Raw genomic sequence first — 20754 nt, 5'->3', positions numbered from 1 at the left:
ATGTACTTTGCAACACCAGCGAAGCAGCTGCTTAAGAACCACTTTGACTATAACAAAATGACACGACACCTGGTTGCCATGTTCACCTAACAGGTGAACACTACTATAACCCTTGCAACTTTTGGCCTTGGGAATACTCCCAAAATGCTATGTCAGTGGTCGGATTGCAAACTTTGGTGAATTGAGTGCACATCATTACCATGGCATAGGCCTACTCTGATCTGTTGTTGAACAAGCACTTTTGTTCTTCCACCTCACAGCCAGAACACAGTGGACAACATATTTAACATTTGTGTAAGTTGTAGCTGTTTGTTTAAGTGACTTCATTTTTGTGATGTTTCCGTGAATTACGAAATCTTGCCATGCTAATTGCATTATCATTTTGCCTTGGCTGGTTGTCATATCCATTCTGCTAGCAAATTTCCTATGTGCTGGATAAGTACAGTGTCATCTACCTTACATTTTTAAGTATTTTTTTTCCTCTTTGCCATACAAAATTCCATTGCCTCAGGAACATCCATGTAAATTTTCCAAGTCATTCTGACCAGTGGTTTTTATTTTAGTGTTTTGAAATCAGAACTTAAGTTGTAATCACCCTGTATATCATAAATCATTGCTAATTAAATTGTATTAATTATGCTTCATTAAACACTTTGGGTAATTGCTCAGCTTTTATCATAGTTTTTGCAAAATAGAGCCCTAATTAAGCATATTGAAAGAGTAACTAGGGAAAACATCTTTATAATATGGTTAATAATATTAGGAATTCACAAACACAAAATATTTCCTTGAGCTAAGCTATAAAATAACTAAATTGCAAAAGTTGGTTTTTATTAAAATATAAGAAATATTTATAGATTAATTAGTATGGGAATAGTGTTAATTACATTAATAAACATTTTATTTTAATTAGAAGTTTGAATGATTTTTCAGAAATTTTATCATTTTTAATAGAAATGCTCTTAAAAGCAAAAAACCTGGTTTAAACCAAAAAACGTTTTTTTTTTATCAACCCTGACTTACACTCTGTAATACTAAACAAGCAAAAATTTCGATAAAATATAAGACGATATCATCAAAAGTCAAGAAACAGATATGCATTTGCAGAAATCGTAAATTAGAAAATGAAACTTCATATAGTGAAACTCTATTTAAATGACATTCAAAAGGTTGTGTCAAAACACCCTTAATGTGAAAATAGAAAAATTTAACTTCTCTTTAAAAATGACTCCCTTCCACAGACTTCAGGGAATATATTATATAATTCAGGGGTTTTTAATTATATTTTAAATTTTAGTAGATAAAAATATAATATTTGAGGGAAAAAATACCCTTGAAATTTATTTAAATCATATAAATTACTTAAACTACTATAATTAATATAAAATTTCCATTGCTTAAATCTGAAGTTCTCTTACGTTATTCCTTTCAAGATTTAAAAGAAAAAATGAATAATTTTGAAGTTATTTGAAAAGGCCTTAGCCTTGTTTGTTTTGCTGATTGGTTTCTATATTGCCATACAGTAATTTATCACTGACCGAGTTGGGTCAGAAATCTTTATCTCTGGAGAAAGTCATGTTATACTTCCATCCTCGTCTTGAGCACTGAAAGGACTTGCATCTGTGATCACCCAGGTTCAATGGGGAAAGAACTGTTCTTTGTCAATTGTGTGGGTTGAACCTGGGGACCTGACGGTAGCCTTCATGGTGGTAGATGAGCATCTTGCCACTGCACTACTCATGCTCCCTCTTTAAGGCTGGTACAGAAAATTTTGAATTTACCATCCTATTTCTTAATTGTTGGGAACAGAGAAGAACCCCATGAATGTTCGCTAATTCAAATGAATTTCATTTAACATTAAATTTTTTACAAAAAATTGTGTAACTGCCTAATATTTACTGCTTTATTTGAGGACTTTTATATACATATTTGGGTAATGTATTGTTAAGGTTCAAGCAATAAATATTTAAATCTGGTATCTGTGTTTACATTCAGGTTGAAAGGCAAAAAGAGAGGAGTGGTGGTGGTTATTCTTTTGTTATCAAACAACACTATGAGAAACACATCCACCACCTTCTTTTTTTTTGTGAATTACCTACTTAAAAAACTAGTTTTTCTCTGGTTTATTTTCTTCCATCAAGAAGTGAAGAAAAAATATCGAGGTGAACGAAAAAAAAATCTCACTATGCTGCATTGTATGGCAACCAAACAAAAAGGTGTGAACAAATTTCATCCAACTAGATTTCCTCTCTTATGTTAAGAGTTATTTATGTTAATGAGCTTAATTGATGATATTAATTGGTAGAATGACTTTAGCAATTTCACAAGTATATCCACATTACATGAAACTAGCTAAAAAAACATGCAGTGCTGACAGTGTTGCCATTTTGGGCTGAGGCTGACAACTTTTCAGACTACCTTTGCACATGGTCATTTCATGCATAATCTGATTTTTACTCTTCAATCTCTTATGAAAGTTATCCATTTCAAGAAGACTTATCCAGTGGAACATTGTATATGAAAACACGATGCCCTGCATGGTGTGATAGAATTCTGTTGAATAAAAGTGCCAGAAATCTTATAGATATAGTAAGTTCTTTTTGGTTCAATTTTCTATAGAGTGACAAACATGAATTTCTATGGGTAGTTTCATGCAATGAATATACCATATCCCTCCACATTAGATGGCATGCCATAAAACTCTGGGCACACTAGTATTTTTATTAATGGAGCCTACATTTCCTCTTGCGTTCCTGTGAAATGGTGTCTGGAAGAAGAGCATATATTAGAATTTTAAAATTTTACAGAAAACGCCAAAAACTAAAGGCATCTCATTTCGAGGTCATAGTCGCTGTGAAAACCACATATGCTTTTGTTCCACTTTTGAATTTTCAAAAAGTACAGGACACTAAAACCATTGCAGCAGAGTTTGTCACATCATGTTTTACCTTCTTTCATTTAAAAAAACCATTTCGGAAAAAATGTAACTAATGCCCTTCTTCCAGATACCCATTCAATTATTATTGAGGATCACCAAAAATGTTTGGAATACAGATATCATTGATATTCAGTTCTAAGAAATAATTCTATAAATATATTGTTTTTTTTTTAATTTTTTTAAATATGTTTTGCCTAAAAATATGATATCGCAATAATAGCTGAGATCATTTACTTATTGCACTAATTTAATTCTCTTGAAAAGCTAATGTTGAAATACAGTTGAACCCTGATGTAAGGCCACTATTTGTCTCACAAATTTCTGGCGTTATAACAAGTTTGGCATTAAATCAAATCACAAATCAATGTGTGTGATCCATATATATGGAAGATTTGTTCACTGAAAAATTGTGGTGCTAAATCGGGGGGGGGGGGGAAGTCGCGCTATAACAGGGTTCAATTGTATATGCAATAATTAAGCTTTCGCTATCACTGAAGTTTTCATAATTTTGTTTACTTTGTTCATGAGCCCTAATTTTTTCTTATCACCATCATCTTCTATAACTTTTTTTTTATTTTGAAAATTACAATGTCACCAATGTAATCATTGTTATCCCAATAGATCTGAGTGATCTGTTCAGGGAATTTGTAGTGTTAGTAAGCATCAATGCCTGAACCAGGGCCCAAACCCAGACCTACACAGCCAAAAACTAGCACACTAACCACATGACTGCAGAGAGCCTTCATGAGCAATCAAATCCAAATACAGTGAAATGTATAGATAACAGTACTCAAGTGACTGGAGAAATTTATTGTTATAAAAGAATTATATCATAATAGATCATAGTTTCCCAACCTTTTTTGTCCCATTGCCCCCTTCTTCAGAAATTTTTTTCTCCCATCGCCACCCCCCCCCCCAATGCAATCTAACCCATAAGATCCTATGTTATACCCGTAGCTTCTATTGCCCCCCTCGAACATTCCAGCGCCCCCCCAGGGGGTGTTAACACCCATGTTGGGAATCACTGTAATAGATGGAAAAAATTAACACACTATGGAATGTGCAGTGAGATATATATATTATGTAGGCATATACACTCATGTCCATAAATTAAGGATAATTCGGAATCACACGGAAATCGAAATCTAAAGTAAAAATTTCACCTGTAGAATTATCACACACATCTGCAAGGATGATATGCTAATTTCAGGAAGCCACCAGATAATGCCGATAGTATGTCACAATGACAAGAGTGTAAGAGGGGGGTATATAAGGAATGGTGGCAAAGAAGTGAAATTGTTCACAAGAGTTCTGTAAGGCGCTCAGTGCCATAAGCGAATAGTTATGACACAGAGGACGCATGTGGATGATTTTTTACGTGGTAGAATTATCGGCCGCCTGGAATGTGGGCGTACTCAGATGGAAGTATTCGAGGAACTTGGAATTGCCCAAAGTGTCATCTCTAGGCTTTGGCAACGATTCCAAGATAACGGAAATGTCAGTAGACGTTACAGTACAGGTCGCCCCCGAATTACAATGCCGAATGAAGACCGGTATTTGGTGCCAAAAGAAGCAGACGGAGCACAGCATCCGACCTGTCTCGTCAGCTATCTGCAGCCACGGGTACCACAGTTTCAAGGCAAATCATGTACAGACGTTTGGGAGATATTGGTGTATATGCTCGCAGGCCTGTCAGATGTGTTCTGCTCACAGCAACTCACTGTCGACAGCGATTAGCCTGGAGTAGAGAACATGCAATGTGGACATCGTCACAGTGGGCTTGTGTGATGTTTTCCGACGAGTCCAGGTTTAGCTTGCAGTCTGATTCACGTCGGATTTTCATATGGAGAACGCCAGGTACCCGTTACCACCAAGACAACATCATTGAACGACACCGATACGGTGGTGCAGCATTGCTCGTTTGGGGTGGAATTATACTGGGTTCCAGAACAGATCTGTATGTTCAAACCGGAACCATGAAAGCCCAAATTTATTGGGACATCATTCTGGAACAACATGTACGTTTGTTTAGGGGTGCCATGGGCACAGAATTTGTGTTTATGGATGACAACGCCCGTCCTCACCAAGCAAACATCGTAAACGAATGCCTTGAATCTGAGGATATAACCCGTATGGAATGGCCAGCATTCTCACCTGACTTGAATCCGATAGAGCATGTGTGGGACATGCTTGGCCGACGAGTTGCAGCCTGTCAACCACCTCCTACATGTGTACCGGAACTTCGGAGAGCATTGCTTGATGAGTGGAGTGATCTTCCCCAAGATCAGATCGATAATTTGATACTCAACATGCCTAGGCGTTGTACGGACTGTATTTCATCGCATGGGAGACATACAATGTATTAACCATCATACCAACCATGTAATAGTAAATTTTTGTAAAGGAGATATTTTTAACAATTGCTCCAGGGAGCAAAAATCGTAGTTTTTATGAATGGTATCATACATACACCATCGTTTTTGGTCTTTATCTTTTGTTTAATAAATGGGCTTTATGAATAAGTAACGTTTGTTTTGTTTCTGAACCTTTATTTGCCGGAGCTGGCATTATCCTTAATTTATGGACATGAGTGTATATTCTTATATAGGCAATTAGCAAAGAGGATATCATTATACAGGCTTTCCAAGATTGTTTGTACAGCAAATATCTCTGCAATCGATGACTTTAGAAACAGTAGCTGTGAAAAATAACTTCTTATGTAGACCCTGCATGCTAAAACTTCTAATTAGCAAAATGAAGAACCTCCTCAGTAAAGTCATTTACAATAAACCCCATATTTTTCAATGCAATACTTATTGTGGTATTAAAGGTGAAAAATTACTATTTTGACAACTTATGGCTTTCTTGGCTGGTTTTTATTGGCTCAAAAATGCTCATTTTTAGATACTGTACAGAAATGGACTGAAATAAAATTTATTGATTTTTATTTTATATAGATTTTTTTTTTCATCGCTTACTGTGTCAAAGAAATGAATATACACAGCTTATTGTAAATGTTCTTTCTTCAGATAAAAGCAAACAATAGAAACCTAGGTGAGAAAAACAAATAAAAAAATTTCATTATGGAACAGCTTGATTGGAAAGGCTTTTTATTATTAAAATTCTTAAAAGGTTTAACAATTTTAGTTGTTTTAAGTTGCAATGACAATTACATTTTTCAAACTTAGAATTTAATTTACATTTTCTTAATTTGTTAAACATGCCGTCAAATGTTGGTAATAAATTCTGGAATCTTCAAAAACAAATACCGCCGCATGTATTGCATTTAAAAATATAGAGTTCTTTGTAAATGACTTCTCAAAGCAAGATTCATATTTCACTAATTGTAGGTTTTAGCACAAAGGGTCTTCATAAAAAGTTAATTTTTATATTTTTTTTTGTATACACATTTTGGCGAATTTATAACATTTTGAATAACCGTGTGCCATTTGAAAAAAATTTTGCAATTTGAAGTATGTTTCTAAAGTCACCAATTGCACAGATATCACTGTACAAATAATTTGGGGGAGCCTGTATAGGGTTTACACAGTCAATCCATTTTTAAAACTCAAAATATTTTTTTTTCATGCCCTGCTTTGCCAAATGTGGAAAATTGACTGAGAAATTATAATACTATATTAAAATATTGCTTTAGCTTTCAAATGTATTTGCTTGCTTACTATGTAAGTATAGTAGTGATTATAGTATTTTTTATGTAGGATCATCCAGTCAACAATCATTTATCCGTTCAGTATGAGCTAGTCGGTGGACAAGTTGCGATGGGTGATCATAAGGTGAGTTTTTTCCTAAAATTTAATTCTGTTTTCAAAAATTCTGAAAGAAATAAGCTTTTTTGCAATTTTTTGTGTGAATGCAAGTGACACATACACTCTTTTATAAGAGAGTTTAACAAGTTCCATTTACCATATTCCCTTGCATAAGCCTGAGTGCTGGGAAACAGCAAGGGAGACCAGCATTCCTTTAAATTTGGATCACAGATTCCAGAAAATTCTTAAATGTATGGGCTGTAAGAATCAATTGAATTGTCTGATTTGAACGTTGTTTGTTCTCGGCATTTGAAAACTTTTTCTGTTTTACGAACTATATTGGAGATTCGAATTTAAGGTTTGTTCTTGCTACTATATAAATCTTTGTTTATTGCAAATATTGTATACTAAGCATATTTGTTCTCATAGGTTAGATGAGCTAATTAGAAAAATTGGTGGACTGTGAAGTATTTTTGTATTCTTTGATCATGTTATCGAGATTTGAATAAGCCAAGCAAAAAATTGAAAAATTACATTGCAACACTGGTTCCGGTGTAGTCGGTAGGATGTCAGATTGGCAATCCGTAGGTTACAATTTTGATTCCGGATTGTCACATCTGTTTTTTTTATCTTGATTTCCAGAAAGCATTTGATAGAGTCCAACATGCATTTGGTTTGCTTGAAGCATTTACATGAGATTGAGATTGGGGACAACTTGTTGAATTGTATAAAATTGTGGTTGAGAGATATGTCGCAACGGGTTGGGATGAACAGGGAATTTTCTGATTGGAGAGAGAGAGACAGACAGATGTCAAAAGAATGGATTCCTTCAAGGAAGTATCCTTGGTCTCATTCTTTTTCCCTTTTTGTTAGTAAGCTTGATTGGGGTATCAATGGAATTGTTAGCAAATTCTCAGATGACATGGAGCTAATGGGTGTAATCTGGAATCAAAGCAATAGGGAGTTGCTCTGAACCAATTTAAACAGAATTGCAGCATGGGCAAATGAATGGCACATGACGTTTAGCAGTGAACAAGTGCATGGCTGCTCATTTTGGTTTGAACAACCCACGTTTTACTTAGGAGTTGAATGATGGTGTCATTCCAGATGCAACTAGGATCATCGATTTGGGAATTCTCATTGACTAGTGGCATATGTTTTCTGAACATTGTTCAGCAGTGATTTAAAAATGTGCAGAATACTCAGTTTAATTCTCAGAAGGTCTCTTTGCATTCTCCCAAAGTGATCCTTCCACTTTTCCAGGGCTTAGTTCGTCCTGTATTAGAGTATGCCATAAGGTTTTGGAGACCATACCTACATAGAGGCAGACTTGAAATGAGCAGAAGCAGAGAAGAACTACACATGCTCTTGTTGGCACACAAGGCTTGAGCTATGAAGAAACACTTGATTTCTTGCATATTTTTGCATTGGAAGAATGCAGGTGTTGTGGGGATATGATAGAAGTGTTCAAAATTTTTAACGGGATGGATAGGATGAACCATGAGTTATTAATGCACCATCAATCAATAGCTTTGACACAGGGACACCAGTATCATTTAGTAAAGAACAGTTCAAGGTTATGGTGTTGAGGGAGTTTTTTTTTAAAATGGGGTTGTTAAAAAATGGAACAGCTTACCTCTGGGGGTCCTGAATTCTAACATAATTGACATGTTTAAAAAAGCAGTACAATAGACATAGTGGGAACGACATAGTGAGAAGCTATTCATATTTAGATAAGGCAACCATAATCTTTTTTATGGTAGTGTATTATATATTATGTTAAGATATTATTAAGTTATGTTATTATTAAGTGTATTATATATATATTATCCAATCGAGCATGTCCCAAACATGCTCGATTGGATTCAGGTCAGGAGAGCACGCTGGCCATTCCATACGCTGTATTGTTTCAGCTTCAAGCATGTTCTCCACCAGACGAGCTCTATGCGGTCGGGCATTATCATCCTGGAAAACAAAGGAATCTCCAATGGCTCCAGCGTAAGGGATGCCATGAGGTCGCAGTATCTCGTCTGCATACCTTCGGGCCGTCAAAGTGCCATTCCAAATGATATGCAGGTCCGTACGTCCGCCTATGCTGATTCCACCCCATACCATCCAACCAGCTCGTCTGTATTGTGACCTTTCACGAACGAATGCAGGGTTATTTCGAGTGCCCCTGTCCCTCAATACCAGAACACGTCGGGTGTCACACTCCAGACTGAATTGGGACTCGTCTGTAAACAGCACTTGGCTCCTATCATGTTGCTCCCAATCTTGATGTTCAGCAGCCCATCTTCTTCGGGCTGCACGGTGGCGTGGGGTCAACGGAATGCAGACCATTGGCCTACGTGCATAGAGCCCTCCCTCATGAAGCCGATTACGTACTGTTTGGCTGGACACCCTTCGTCCTGTTGCCAAGAGCAACCGTCTTTGCAGCTGCGTAGCATTCTCTGTTCTGTTTCGACGGGCTGTTAACTGTATATACCGGTCATCAGTTGCTGTAGTGGCGCGTGGCCGACCTTGCCCTGTTCGACGTCTAACATTTCCTGTTTCTTGGAATCGATTCCACAGCCTTGCAACAACACTTCTGGCGACTCCAACAGTGTCCATGACACTACATTGTGTTTTCCCGGATTCCAGTCTGCCTATAACACGCCATGCCATGGATTCCGGTAAATCACGTTGTTGAGACATCCTCAAGTCACCTTGTCTCAAAAAAAAATACTGCACAATCGAATTTCACAGTTACGGCAGTAAAACAGACGTTTCTGCAACATCCCGATTTCTGCCCTTATCTCCTTTTTCTGGTTTTTGACGTCATGAACTTTGATTTGCATATGAAGTTTTCTTCTTCCGTTTCCTGCTAGGCTTTAAATTATGGATGATTCATTTTATGTTACTTATCGGTATACATCTTTGCATAATTTTGTTAAAACCATGTGCTCCCCTAATTGTTTTGAGCAGTGTATTTTGGATATGCCCATTGTCTGATCAGTAATTTTTTAGAACCATTCGTGTTTGCTTCTTCTAAAATCATTACTCTTTGATTGGCTACTATTGCATTGATGTCTTTAAAAATGCATGCTTTTTTTTGTCTGGCTTATACACCTAGAGAAAAATTGTGTTTCCCCTACTCAGGATGTCTACCATCACGGAAAATTCACAGTCACAGGAAAGCTATGGAATGAGAAAAGGGTCACAGTAAAGTCATAAAGTTTGGGGGAAGGTCACAGATTTTTTACAAGTTTAAAAAACCCTTTTTTTTCCGCACTCTATTTTTTCCTAAAACCTGGGCTTATTTTGAAGCTGTGGCATTCAATATTCTTTCATTATTCATTGGTTTCTTTTCTCCAAGCTTCTTTTTTCTGTGGGGGGGGGGGGGTATTGGTGAACAAAAAGAAGAATTAGAAGAAAGACATCATCAATGTGTCTATTGGTGACATTATGGGTAGGGGGGGGGGAAGCTGTTTAGCTGGATGAATAAAAAGAGTGTTTTTTTTCATGCTTGTCCGGGCCTTTAACCATCTTAATATTCTCTAAAGCAGTGTTCTCAAAATCACCTATTTCCTAGAGTGAGGGGTGAACGGACCACTGTAATCCTCTTGGGAACAATATTGGTGTCCATATGTTAGGAAGGACATGACCTTCACTTCTGGAAGCAGGGCCTCCAGGTTGGGATCTTTGGTGGGTCCGCAAGCCAGAGACTTCATGACAGAGGAAGTGGTGTCTCTATAGTGAATTTATAGCATGAAGAAACAAACAATGGTGGTAATTTCCCCCGGGCCTCAGGGCTGAAGCCCCACTCTTGTGAGGGGATGAGAAAGGACACCATTTTTCCCCCAGCAAAGGAAGAAAGTTTTTTTAATCTTGTCGGTTTTTACCAAAGCTGCCTTAACTTCCAAGCGGCTTTGGTCTTTACCGATCAGCAATAGTGAACAACAAAATCTTACAGTATGCGCATGTGACCAAATGAGGGAGTTGGAGAAATTTCTTACTAGAATAAGGTCATGATCGAATTGGCGAATCATTCACCATTAGTTGTGTTGCGATGTAACATTTAGGCTGAATTTAAAGGAATACAGCAATGTTTCTCAAAGTGTGCCTTGTGACTCCTAGGGGCATCGAGTTGATGTAAGCATCGACTGTACGACCCCCTTTGTCCCGTCAAAAACGGCCGTTATATTAGGAGGGTTGTTATATCGAAAATAAAACCTTCATGATAGTCATTCTATGAATACATTTGGGACTTATCTTACTGGTCGTTGTCACGGAATGATCGCTATAACGTGGGGTGATTATAATAGACCATTAATGAACATCGACTTAATAATAAATGCAGAAACAGAACTATAGAATACAAAAAAATGAAAAATATTTGAGTGGTCAAGGAGTAAAGAAGTTTACCTGTACTGATCACCAAAATAAAATTAGATACAGTTGATGTCTAAATAGTGTTTTAAAACAATTTATTCATTAAAATTCAGTGGCAAATATCTGGAATCTCGAACCATCCTTGGTTTGTTGAGGTACCACAATGCAATGTTCGCATTACATACCCTCCCTATCCATCCTACACCATTTACAGGTGCAAATGTTCTATTTAAGCCATGACTTTTATGTAGATCTGTTAAGTTTTGCTTCCATTTTTCAAAGCTCACACCCATGGGGCTTATAAAAATTTAAGGTGCACTATGATAGCCATGACAACATAGGATCGTGCCTTCCTGTGCATTTCTACAAGAACATTGTAGATCATCTAATTTTTAAACTATTTTTGTTCATTTACTAGATGCTCTATATATTCATATCACCCAAAATTTTCAACTGCATCTCTTACCCATATGAGACTCAGAAATCCAAGATCACTTACTTTTGTCCTTTTTCCCCAAGGAAACTTATACGAAAAGAAAAAAAATCAAAGGTGTCGCATATCAAAGGAATCTTATCAGGGCCAATTTGCAATTTGCGATAACATGTTTATACATATTCCTAATTTTTAATATTATATATAATATCTTGCAATTTATTAATATAATATCTTGCGATTTATTAATATAATATGTTTACATTTATTTACATTATTACATACACATAATAATTATATTTTTAATACACATAATAATTATATTTTTAATACACATAATAATTATATTTTTAATACACATAATAAATATATTTTTAATACACATAATAATTATATTTTTAATACAATCATATTTATATTTTAAGAGTATCTTTCTATGTAAAAATCTAATAGAGCCTTCCACAACTTTTGGGGCCTATACTATATTTTGTGTAATTACTATATTATATCCTTAAGGGAGAAAATTACTATTTACAATAGATCATATGGATATTAAAATAACAGAAATTAGCATTAATTAAACATAAGTTGTGTGAACATACATTAATAAAAAACAAATATAGGCCTTTACGAAATGTAAAACAGTATTTTAAGTTGGGGAAAACCTGAAACGCACATGCTAAAGGAGCATATGCTAATTTTAAAAAAAGTACAGAAAAATATTATCAGAATGGAAATATGATCAGACAACAACCAAACGGCTATTGGGAACATGTGTTACATAAAATGGGAAAATGGTTGCATATAAAAACCATGATTGCCAAACATGCCAAGAAAGAAATATTTAAATTCTATATCTGCAATAAATTCATATTAAAAAATAAACTTCAATATTTGAATTGGTTAATATAAATTGGATCAATTCTCCTTTGAACACATAGTATGAAGAATTATCAGGTAATGTATTATAAATTTTAGGTTCTAAGCAGTGCTGTCTTAAGGCATGGGCCTACCCAGGCACCTCAAGAGAACAGGGGCCTCATAAAAATGAGATTTGGTTGAAATTTTCAAGAATTTGTCTGGTAGGGCCTCAAAAAATCACTTGGCCAAGGGGCCCATGATGCTTTTAAAAAGATGGCCCTGGTGCTAAATAGACAAAAAGGTTTGAGAAATATTTCCTTTTTATGTAAAGGAATTCCATAGGTGTATCAATGAGTCTTCTCAAAGACATTTTATTTTTCGCAGAGCATAAATATTTGTTTTTGCAGGAAGAGAACCAAATTGTAGAAAACCAGTTGCAGTATACCGAAGATATATTTTGCAGTGGAATCATTATTTGAAATTGAGTGTGAATTGATTTGAATCATAGTGCAAAATTTAAAAAAACTTTTGTTTGATGTTGATGATTGTGGAAGTAGATTGGATTTTATAGTTGCATCCCCAAATATTTATTCCATATTGCTTTGATGATTGAACCCAAGCATAGTATATGGAAGGTAGAAAAATTATTAACAAAATTTTGTATGTTATGAAACCTAGAATGGAAATATCTAAGCTTTTTAATCAGATGTGCAATATAGATTTTTCCATTTCAAGTTTGAATCAACATGAATTTCAAGGTATTTCCACAAAGAGACTTTATCTAAAGTAGGGCAGTTACAACTTTGATGAGTACAGTTTGCCAAGTGTGATTTATGCTGAACTGTTTTAAAGTGTTGCATATATATATTATACCGGAAGGCAAGAGAATTTGGTATTTCATTTGACCGTATGAATCACAATTTTGTTTATGGACACACTTGTGCCAACTTGATCTTATCCAAGCACTTTAAATTATCAGTCTGGTGGTTACCCAAAAGTAACAAAATTGATGCCGACCTGAGAAAGATTTAAAAACTTGAAAAGCATTGAGTTTTATTTATTAATATTCACCATATACGAATGATCTTCTGACAGCTGAAGTGGCTATTATATATATGAGCATGTTCAGTTCAGCAGGACTAGCAGGGGGCATTGGCAGTGTTTTGAACCTGTGAGTGTTTGTCTTGAGCTTTATATATAGAAAATTTCAATTTCTGAATAAATTCTGGGGCAGCTGAGACCTGCGTCACAATTCTCATGGGTGCTCCAGCACCCACAGCACCCCCGGCTTTGACGCCAGTAAGGACTGGGTTTGAATTGTTATTTTTTTTTTCATTGACTTTGCCAGGTCTCATTTGAATAAACCATTGTAAACACAAAATCACTGTAGTGCTGCAAAAATGAAGAAATTGCAAATAATCACATCTCATTGAATGTCATTAAATGGAGTTGCTTAACACATTTTACCGCTTTACATGAAACATGTATTGGGTCTCATTAAAGTAAATTTTAAAAATTTTATACAATAATAAAAAATTTGGTCCAAGTGAATTAATTTCCTGAGTACCTTTTATTTTCTCAGTAACAAGGTTTGACTCTGATTGAGAAATTTGCTTTCTGTTTATGCTATGAGACAGTGCTTCCCATGGGCGGAAATACATGGAAGCATGAAGAGGTTGCAGCCCTTCCCCCAGCATCAAAGATTTGCATGGTTGATCAAAATTTATATGTGTATATATGTATTGACATCATAATCATCATGCTCCATTGAATGTTGAGTAAGATCAAAATTGAATTTTTATCAAATGTTTTTATTTTGTAAATTCACTCATTCAGCCTCTGATGCTGTGACTGGCAATATTGGCTTAAATTCATCAATGAGTTTCTTACATCCAATCACTTGTAGAAGGGATTCAATTCTTTCTCTCCAAGTATAGTAGTTATAGTTAGTCAATACGGGAATTTTCACCTGTTCAATACTGCTTCCAATATCCTCCATATCAAAGCCGGCAATGCTGTCTGCCATTTTGATTTAGTCAGCACAATGTCCAAGATTTTTCATGGCACTGGACCGATAATCATTTCTTGAGTTAATTTCTCGTCCAACGACTTACAGCAGAGTAACATCAGTGAATAACATGTTAATTTCTTGCATAAAGTGCACAAGATAAGCCAGGTAATAAATTAAGATGATAAATGCTAATAAAAATAGCCAAACTATATATTCTACTGAATATAGTCTGGCTATATTCTCTTCAGCACCAAAGCCTCCTAGATACTACAAGCCTGAAACATATCTTCGTGATGTCACAACCCAAGTCCTACCATGTACACGCTTCTCTTTACACTCAAGCATTTAAAATTCACAACCAACATGTATTTTTTATGATTGGAAGGAAAAAAACCGGTGAATTTTAATTTTTTTTAATTACAATTAATACCTAGTATGGTATACGAAAAAACAATATTTTAAATTAATGAATTAAATATGAAAAGAAAGGTTTCGAATTCTCTGCCAACAAGTATTTCTCGATGTGTTTTTTCTCCCAAGCAAATATTTTTGAAAAATCAGGCAATATATTTGATTGTTCAGCAACCTTTCTTTATTTATATAATATAATGTATTAGAATTTGTATTTAAAATAAAATTATACACAGGCAATATACAAAAATAAAGAAAACAACAATGTTATTAAAATATTTTTTATTCACTGAACTACATTCATATTATCAATATAATTCAAGGGGAAATTGGTTGCTGCTCTAAACATTATCATAAAATTTTTTAAATGTTCAAATTTATTAATGTATGAGGATAATAATTACTAGTATACATATAATCTCTTACAATATTACACATTGTGAAAAGTCTTACTCTTATTGCACTCATTTATAAAAATTCCATAAAATAAATTTTAGTTTCTAATTCTAATTGGGGAATTATTAACACATATAAATAAAATTTTATTTGCAGAATTGTAGTTTGACATATTTAATGGGATAAATTTTTTTTAAATATCAGGTTTCAAAATTAAAAAGACGTATATCTCCTGAAAAAGGCAAAAAAAAAAATTCACACGTATAATCAAAATGCACCTTTGTACTTTTTCAAAAATACCTCAAATTAAAAAAAGTTATTCAATGCAATTAAGATTGTTCTATAGCAGCAAGTTTCTTTTTATTGAAGATTTGGCATTAAAGTTATCATATTTAGTTTTTGTGTAATTATTGAGGAATATGTTAGAAATTATTTTGACACAATCATAACAGAGACTTACCACAGTTGCAAATACCTTTGAATATTGTCCATCATCTTGTATTGATGTCAAATTGATAGCCAGACCTTTAATTGAAGTTTTCTTATAATATGTTCCTGGTTTAACATAAATTTTAGGCATTATCAAACTAACTTCTCGATTTCAAAAAGTTCACAACATTTTTCCTGCTACATGTTTCACGTTTGAGTTCTGTACAATACTCCGGGACACCTACATTTTGCAGCAATACTTGAAGTAATATGCATGAGGCAGTATCGGTTTATTTGAATTCTTCACAAGGCGATATTCTTCACAGCTGGATTGTTGAAATAAAATATTGATGCCCATAATAACATTTGTGGGGAATAGTGAGCAGTTTCTTTAAAACTCAGTTCCAACTATTCATGCAAGAAAGGATAAAATTTCACTTATTTTACCATGAAGTAAACTTTGGGTCTTTTCCCAGGAACCACTCATAAGAAGACTCTGGTACAAGATGATTATTATCGTGCCAGACAGTGACACTCTTTGAACTGCTTTTCTTGTTTGCCATTGATTTTATTATTTCTTTCCTTTGGTGACTTTCTTTGATCATTTGATCATTTTTGTTGCACCACGGTCATTTTCTGCACAGGAGGACTAATGACTGACACCTACAATTTATTGCTGATTCCGAATGGCCGGCTTGTTTTTTATACTCATCGAGAGGGTGGTGTGCTAATCTCTCGATGGGGGACTCCCTACAGTAGCAATTTTTTCTGCGGTCATGTCACCGTTTCTGTTGTACCCTTGTGTCAGGAAAGTTTTCTGACAAGGATTAACCGGGTATCGAACTTGGGAAACCTCTAAACATCCTTTGGTATTTTAGGTGAGTATCTTATCAACCTGGGCTACCGCCCCCCACAACTTTCTTTTAATTAGTAACTTTGTTGTCAAACATGATGGTTATCCAGCAAGAATTATCACATCAGAGGTGCTAAAATTGGATTTTTTTCCTCAGTACGATAAGGGTTCCATTCGGTTTTTCGCTTCCCCTTGCAGTTTGACCTACAGCTATAAAACACAGCAGCACTGAGACACCCACAAGCAAATGTAAAATGTTACAGGTGTAGTATTCATAATATACAGCATATAGGCAATGAAATTATTGAACTATGAAATATTCTGAATTTTTTTTGTGCAAGAATGCTAACACAGGAAGATGACACACATTTAAATTTAATGGTTTAAAATGCAAGTTAGATTTACAAAATACTTTATTATTTATTTAAAAAAAATATCCTATCCCTTCATTAATTTCACGTCACTTGGCACATTAATGTTTGTATTTTTAATCAAGTACAGACCTGAGAAATTTGATTTACTCAATATTTAAAAAAAAAATGTTTATTATAGTTTGTTTCAGGTTAACTTTGCAGTGAAGAGAAAGGTAGAGAGTGTATTCCTTCGCCGCAAAATATAGTTCCCATACATCGGAGGTTTCTGATGATCATTTATATAGAATATTTCAAATTTTTTTATGATTTCGAAAAAGATACTGAAAAAATACCGTTTTGAGCCAATGTATATTTGTTAAAAAATTTTAAATTAGAAAAAATATTGGTTACCATTATCAAAAATCCATGGCGAGCTCAAGAACATTTTGGCGCGATTTCCTAGAAATTTTCCCCGCCAATATCACTGTCGTGCTTTTTTTTTGGTTGTATAGTTATATATATATATTATATCGTCATTTTGTTGAATTTTCCAATACACTTTTCCATTCAGTTTTGCATGTAGTTATAGGCCTACACACCCAGACGAATATTCAATCAGGTTTTTTTTTTCTCCCGAAAATAACCTCCAACGAATTCAGATATTCACTCACAGATTACAGGAAAAGTCCCTCTTTCATGACAGCGCCGATACCGTTGTGAGAGGCTCTCTTTATGGGTGTAAGTTACTGTTCCAGGCGCTCGCCCCCTTTTTTTTTAAAATTATCTATTTCTTGCCGTGTTCGTGAGATAGGGGTAGTTTCTGAATTCCAATAGCCGATAGTGTTGACATAAGTAATGTCTCTTTTGCACACACACACAGAGGCTGTCTCTCCAGATAAATATAAATAAGCAAGAGAGAGAGAGAGAGAGACCCACACAATGGTTTAGGCTTGCAGTGTATTTTTTCCTTCTGGGACAGTTGTATCTTTTCACTAGAGATAGACACGCTAAAATGTTCTCCGTTCTTTTTGGCAATAACACATAAAGCACGTTATTGAAAAGAAGAGGAATTTTGGATTGCAGATGGCCTGATGGAACACATGTTGGAGCAACAACAATTAATAAGTATTAGAGAATCCGATAGTTCTACAACTTCAAGTGAGGATTCCATAGAATGGGAATCCGTAAAAAATGACTAAAACTGTAGTGATAACAAGTGGCATCGACGTATATGCGTTCGGGTGGGTGAGCGACGGAAATTTCGGCAAGAAAAGTGAGTAAAAGAATTCTAAATTTTGCCTTATCATTTTTATTATTATTATTTGGGGCTATTCCCAAATTCAAACGTGAAAACCGGGTTAATAGAAGTTACTAAAATACTTTTCAATTAAAAAAAAAAAAATTTTTTTTCGAAAACCGCACTTTAATTTCTGAAAGTATCGACGATGGTTTTTCGTTTTTTCATTAGCTAATTGTTACTGACTGCAATTTTTTCTACAAGCATTACGTTATACGAAAAAAAAAAATTTCTGCGAGATTGGCGAGAATCAGCCATACCTTACCGAGGCTGCGCATCAATACATTGGTTAAGAGGCTTTCGCTGTCATAGCAACGAGTGATGCGGTTCCCTCGTAGCTTCCTCTTCACTGCAAAGTTAACCTGAAACGGACTATAGATCTGAAAAATGTTCTTCAAGGGAATAAAATTTCGACACGAAAAAAACATATCTGCTTTCAAATTAATTATGCAAAATAAAATCAGCAAAAATAAATCAGATATATTGACTGAATTATGTACCTTTTTGTTTCAGACATCAGATGATTATCAAAGTTCTTGGCTCCTTTTAGAATTATTTAAACAAAATTTCTGTGGCTAATGTGTTGCTACAAATAAAAAAGCAGCAACAACTGGTAAACAGTAAAATAAATATTAAAAATTTGAAGAATTTAAATAAAACATGACAAATGCACGTGGTGTGCTTCATTTAAAACAGCCACGCTAAGGACCCGGATTGTGACATCAGAACCTCGGCGGCTTGTACATTACGGCTTGTACATCTAGGAAGCTTTGCCAGTACACAATCAACCACTAATCTATGAATCTACTATGAAAAGGAGAAAATTTCCCAGAATCCCATAGGCTTATAATGATTAGAGGATAATGAGTGATGTCACACACACACTTGATTGCTAATTCACATATACTTATGCAACTTTCTAAAAATATATATGTACCAATTATCTCTTCAAACAAACTCAAATTATACAAATATTATCTAACTTGATAATTACTAAATAAATTGTAACCATAAATATATTATATATACATCATCTTACTAGATGGGCCAAAACTGATAAAAACCTTTCCCAAGTTTGTGAGCACCTGAATTAACATTCCCCTATTGATAAGTTCTTTATAGAGCCACTTTAGTGATCTCTAAATGTCCCGCAGATCCTTCAAGTGATCTGAAAATGTGTCCGGGCTGCTTAAGTACTCTAAAAATATGTCGCAGGCCACTTAAGTGCTCTGAAACTGTGCCCTGGATCACTTAGGTAATATAGGAAAATGCTGCAGGTAACTTGAGTGATGTAGAACTGCATTGTGGGCCGTTTAGTGTTCTAAACTGTGCCACATGTTACTTAATAGATCTCCGAATGTACCATGGACTGCATAAGTGTTCTGGAATTGTGCTACAGGTCAGTTAAGCGATCTGTAAATGTACCGCTTAGTTCATTTTCACAAAATTAGGTTTGAGATGGCTGACCACATCAGATAACCCCGGGGACCACATTTGGGCCATGGGTTGAGCTCAGTATCTTAGGATAGGTCACAATGAATTTCTTAAAGAGAAATTTTTAGTTCTTAGCCTTCAAATAGCATTGAAGTTAACAGAAATTTATTAGAATAACATAGCAATGTATTTTCTTCTGATATTTTGATTTTTTTTAAATATTTTTTGTATAAAAAAAAAAATTTTTTTTTGATCATCTGGGGAGGGGGCCTCAATGTAAATCTCTGATCCCAATGTGCATTAGTAGTTAGGGGCAGAGCTGCAAAATTATGCTGATGGAGGGAGTGGTCAAATATAGCTAAAAATCTGCTGATGTAATGCTTGAATGGTCTCATAGAGTTACGACTCACAATCCAGAGGTTACAAGTTCGATTCTGGCTCATCACATTTGTTATAATTTTTTTTTTCTCTTTCATTTTTAATTTTTTCTTTTTTTTCTTACTCTTCACTCCTGTACTAGACTTCAGTCTTGATACAAAGCCCCATTTTGGATTTAAGGCCAACCACAATTAATGCCAGAAATGTTTAGTGAAAAAATCTGCCACACCTGGGATTTACTACGGGATTATTACAGCATTTAATTAAATTTCAAATGCCTAAATTCAATTTTAAATAATTGAAATTGAAATTATGGAGTTATATATGAGTCATATCTAGTCATATATGAAACCTAGAAGTTCCACTTCTCTTTTGCAGAGAGTCTCATGCAGATTTTTCTCAGGCAAAACTCATTCTACACTACTGAAACTATCATGAAATGTTAACACAACAACAAACAAACTTACTGACCTGCTTTGAACGTAATATGCAACAAACATCAGGGCTACCAACATATTAAATCGAAAGCCCCATATCGTCCCAAGTTAGGTTGCTGTCACATGTATGGGCAGCGACTTATATGTATATTAAATTTGAAAAAAATTATATAAATTAATATTTTTTAGCCATCAATACCGTGTTTTTTACATAAATGTTTAAAATTCCTAAATAACTGACTAAAAATTTGATTAATCAATTAAAAATTGTTATGAATGATTAAAATGATCATCAGTTAACATGATAATGATTAGTTAATTGATTATCATCTTTGTTTAATCAGTTGAAAAATTTTCATTAATTCCCATTAGGAATGTCATGCCA

General features: G+C 34.7%; 1 protein-coding gene across 4 annotated transcripts in view; it reads left to right on the top strand.

Annotated features, from left to right (window-relative positions):
* Positions 1-20754, top strand: part of 5PtaseI (inositol polyphosphate-5-phosphatase A) — a 150160-nt gene that overhangs the window by 103871 nt on the left and 25535 nt on the right. For all 4 annotated transcript variants that reach the window (XR_016193602.1, XR_016193603.1, XM_089239657.1 and 1 more), the window contains 2 exons: positions 2478-2589; positions 6658-6732. Coding sequence is in view for 2 of the 4 variants with exons in the window: in XM_089239657.1 (XP_089095783.1) it covers positions 2478-2589; positions 6658-6732 (187 nt within the window). In the remaining 2 variants the exon portion in view is untranslated. The remainder of the gene's footprint in view (positions 1-2477; positions 2590-6657; positions 6733-20754) is intronic.

The sequence above is a fragment of the Pholcus phalangioides genome, unplaced genomic scaffold (assembly GCF_987345545.1).
Source record: "Pholcus phalangioides strain wild (caught in Gottingen) unplaced genomic scaffold, Ppha-v1.0 ptg000011l_1, whole genome shotgun sequence".
Classification (NCBI taxonomy): Eukaryota; Metazoa; Arthropoda; class Arachnida; order Araneae; family Pholcidae; genus Pholcus; species Pholcus phalangioides.
Note: the sequence above shows the minus strand (reverse complement) of the source record. Positions and strands in the feature narration are given on the sequence as shown.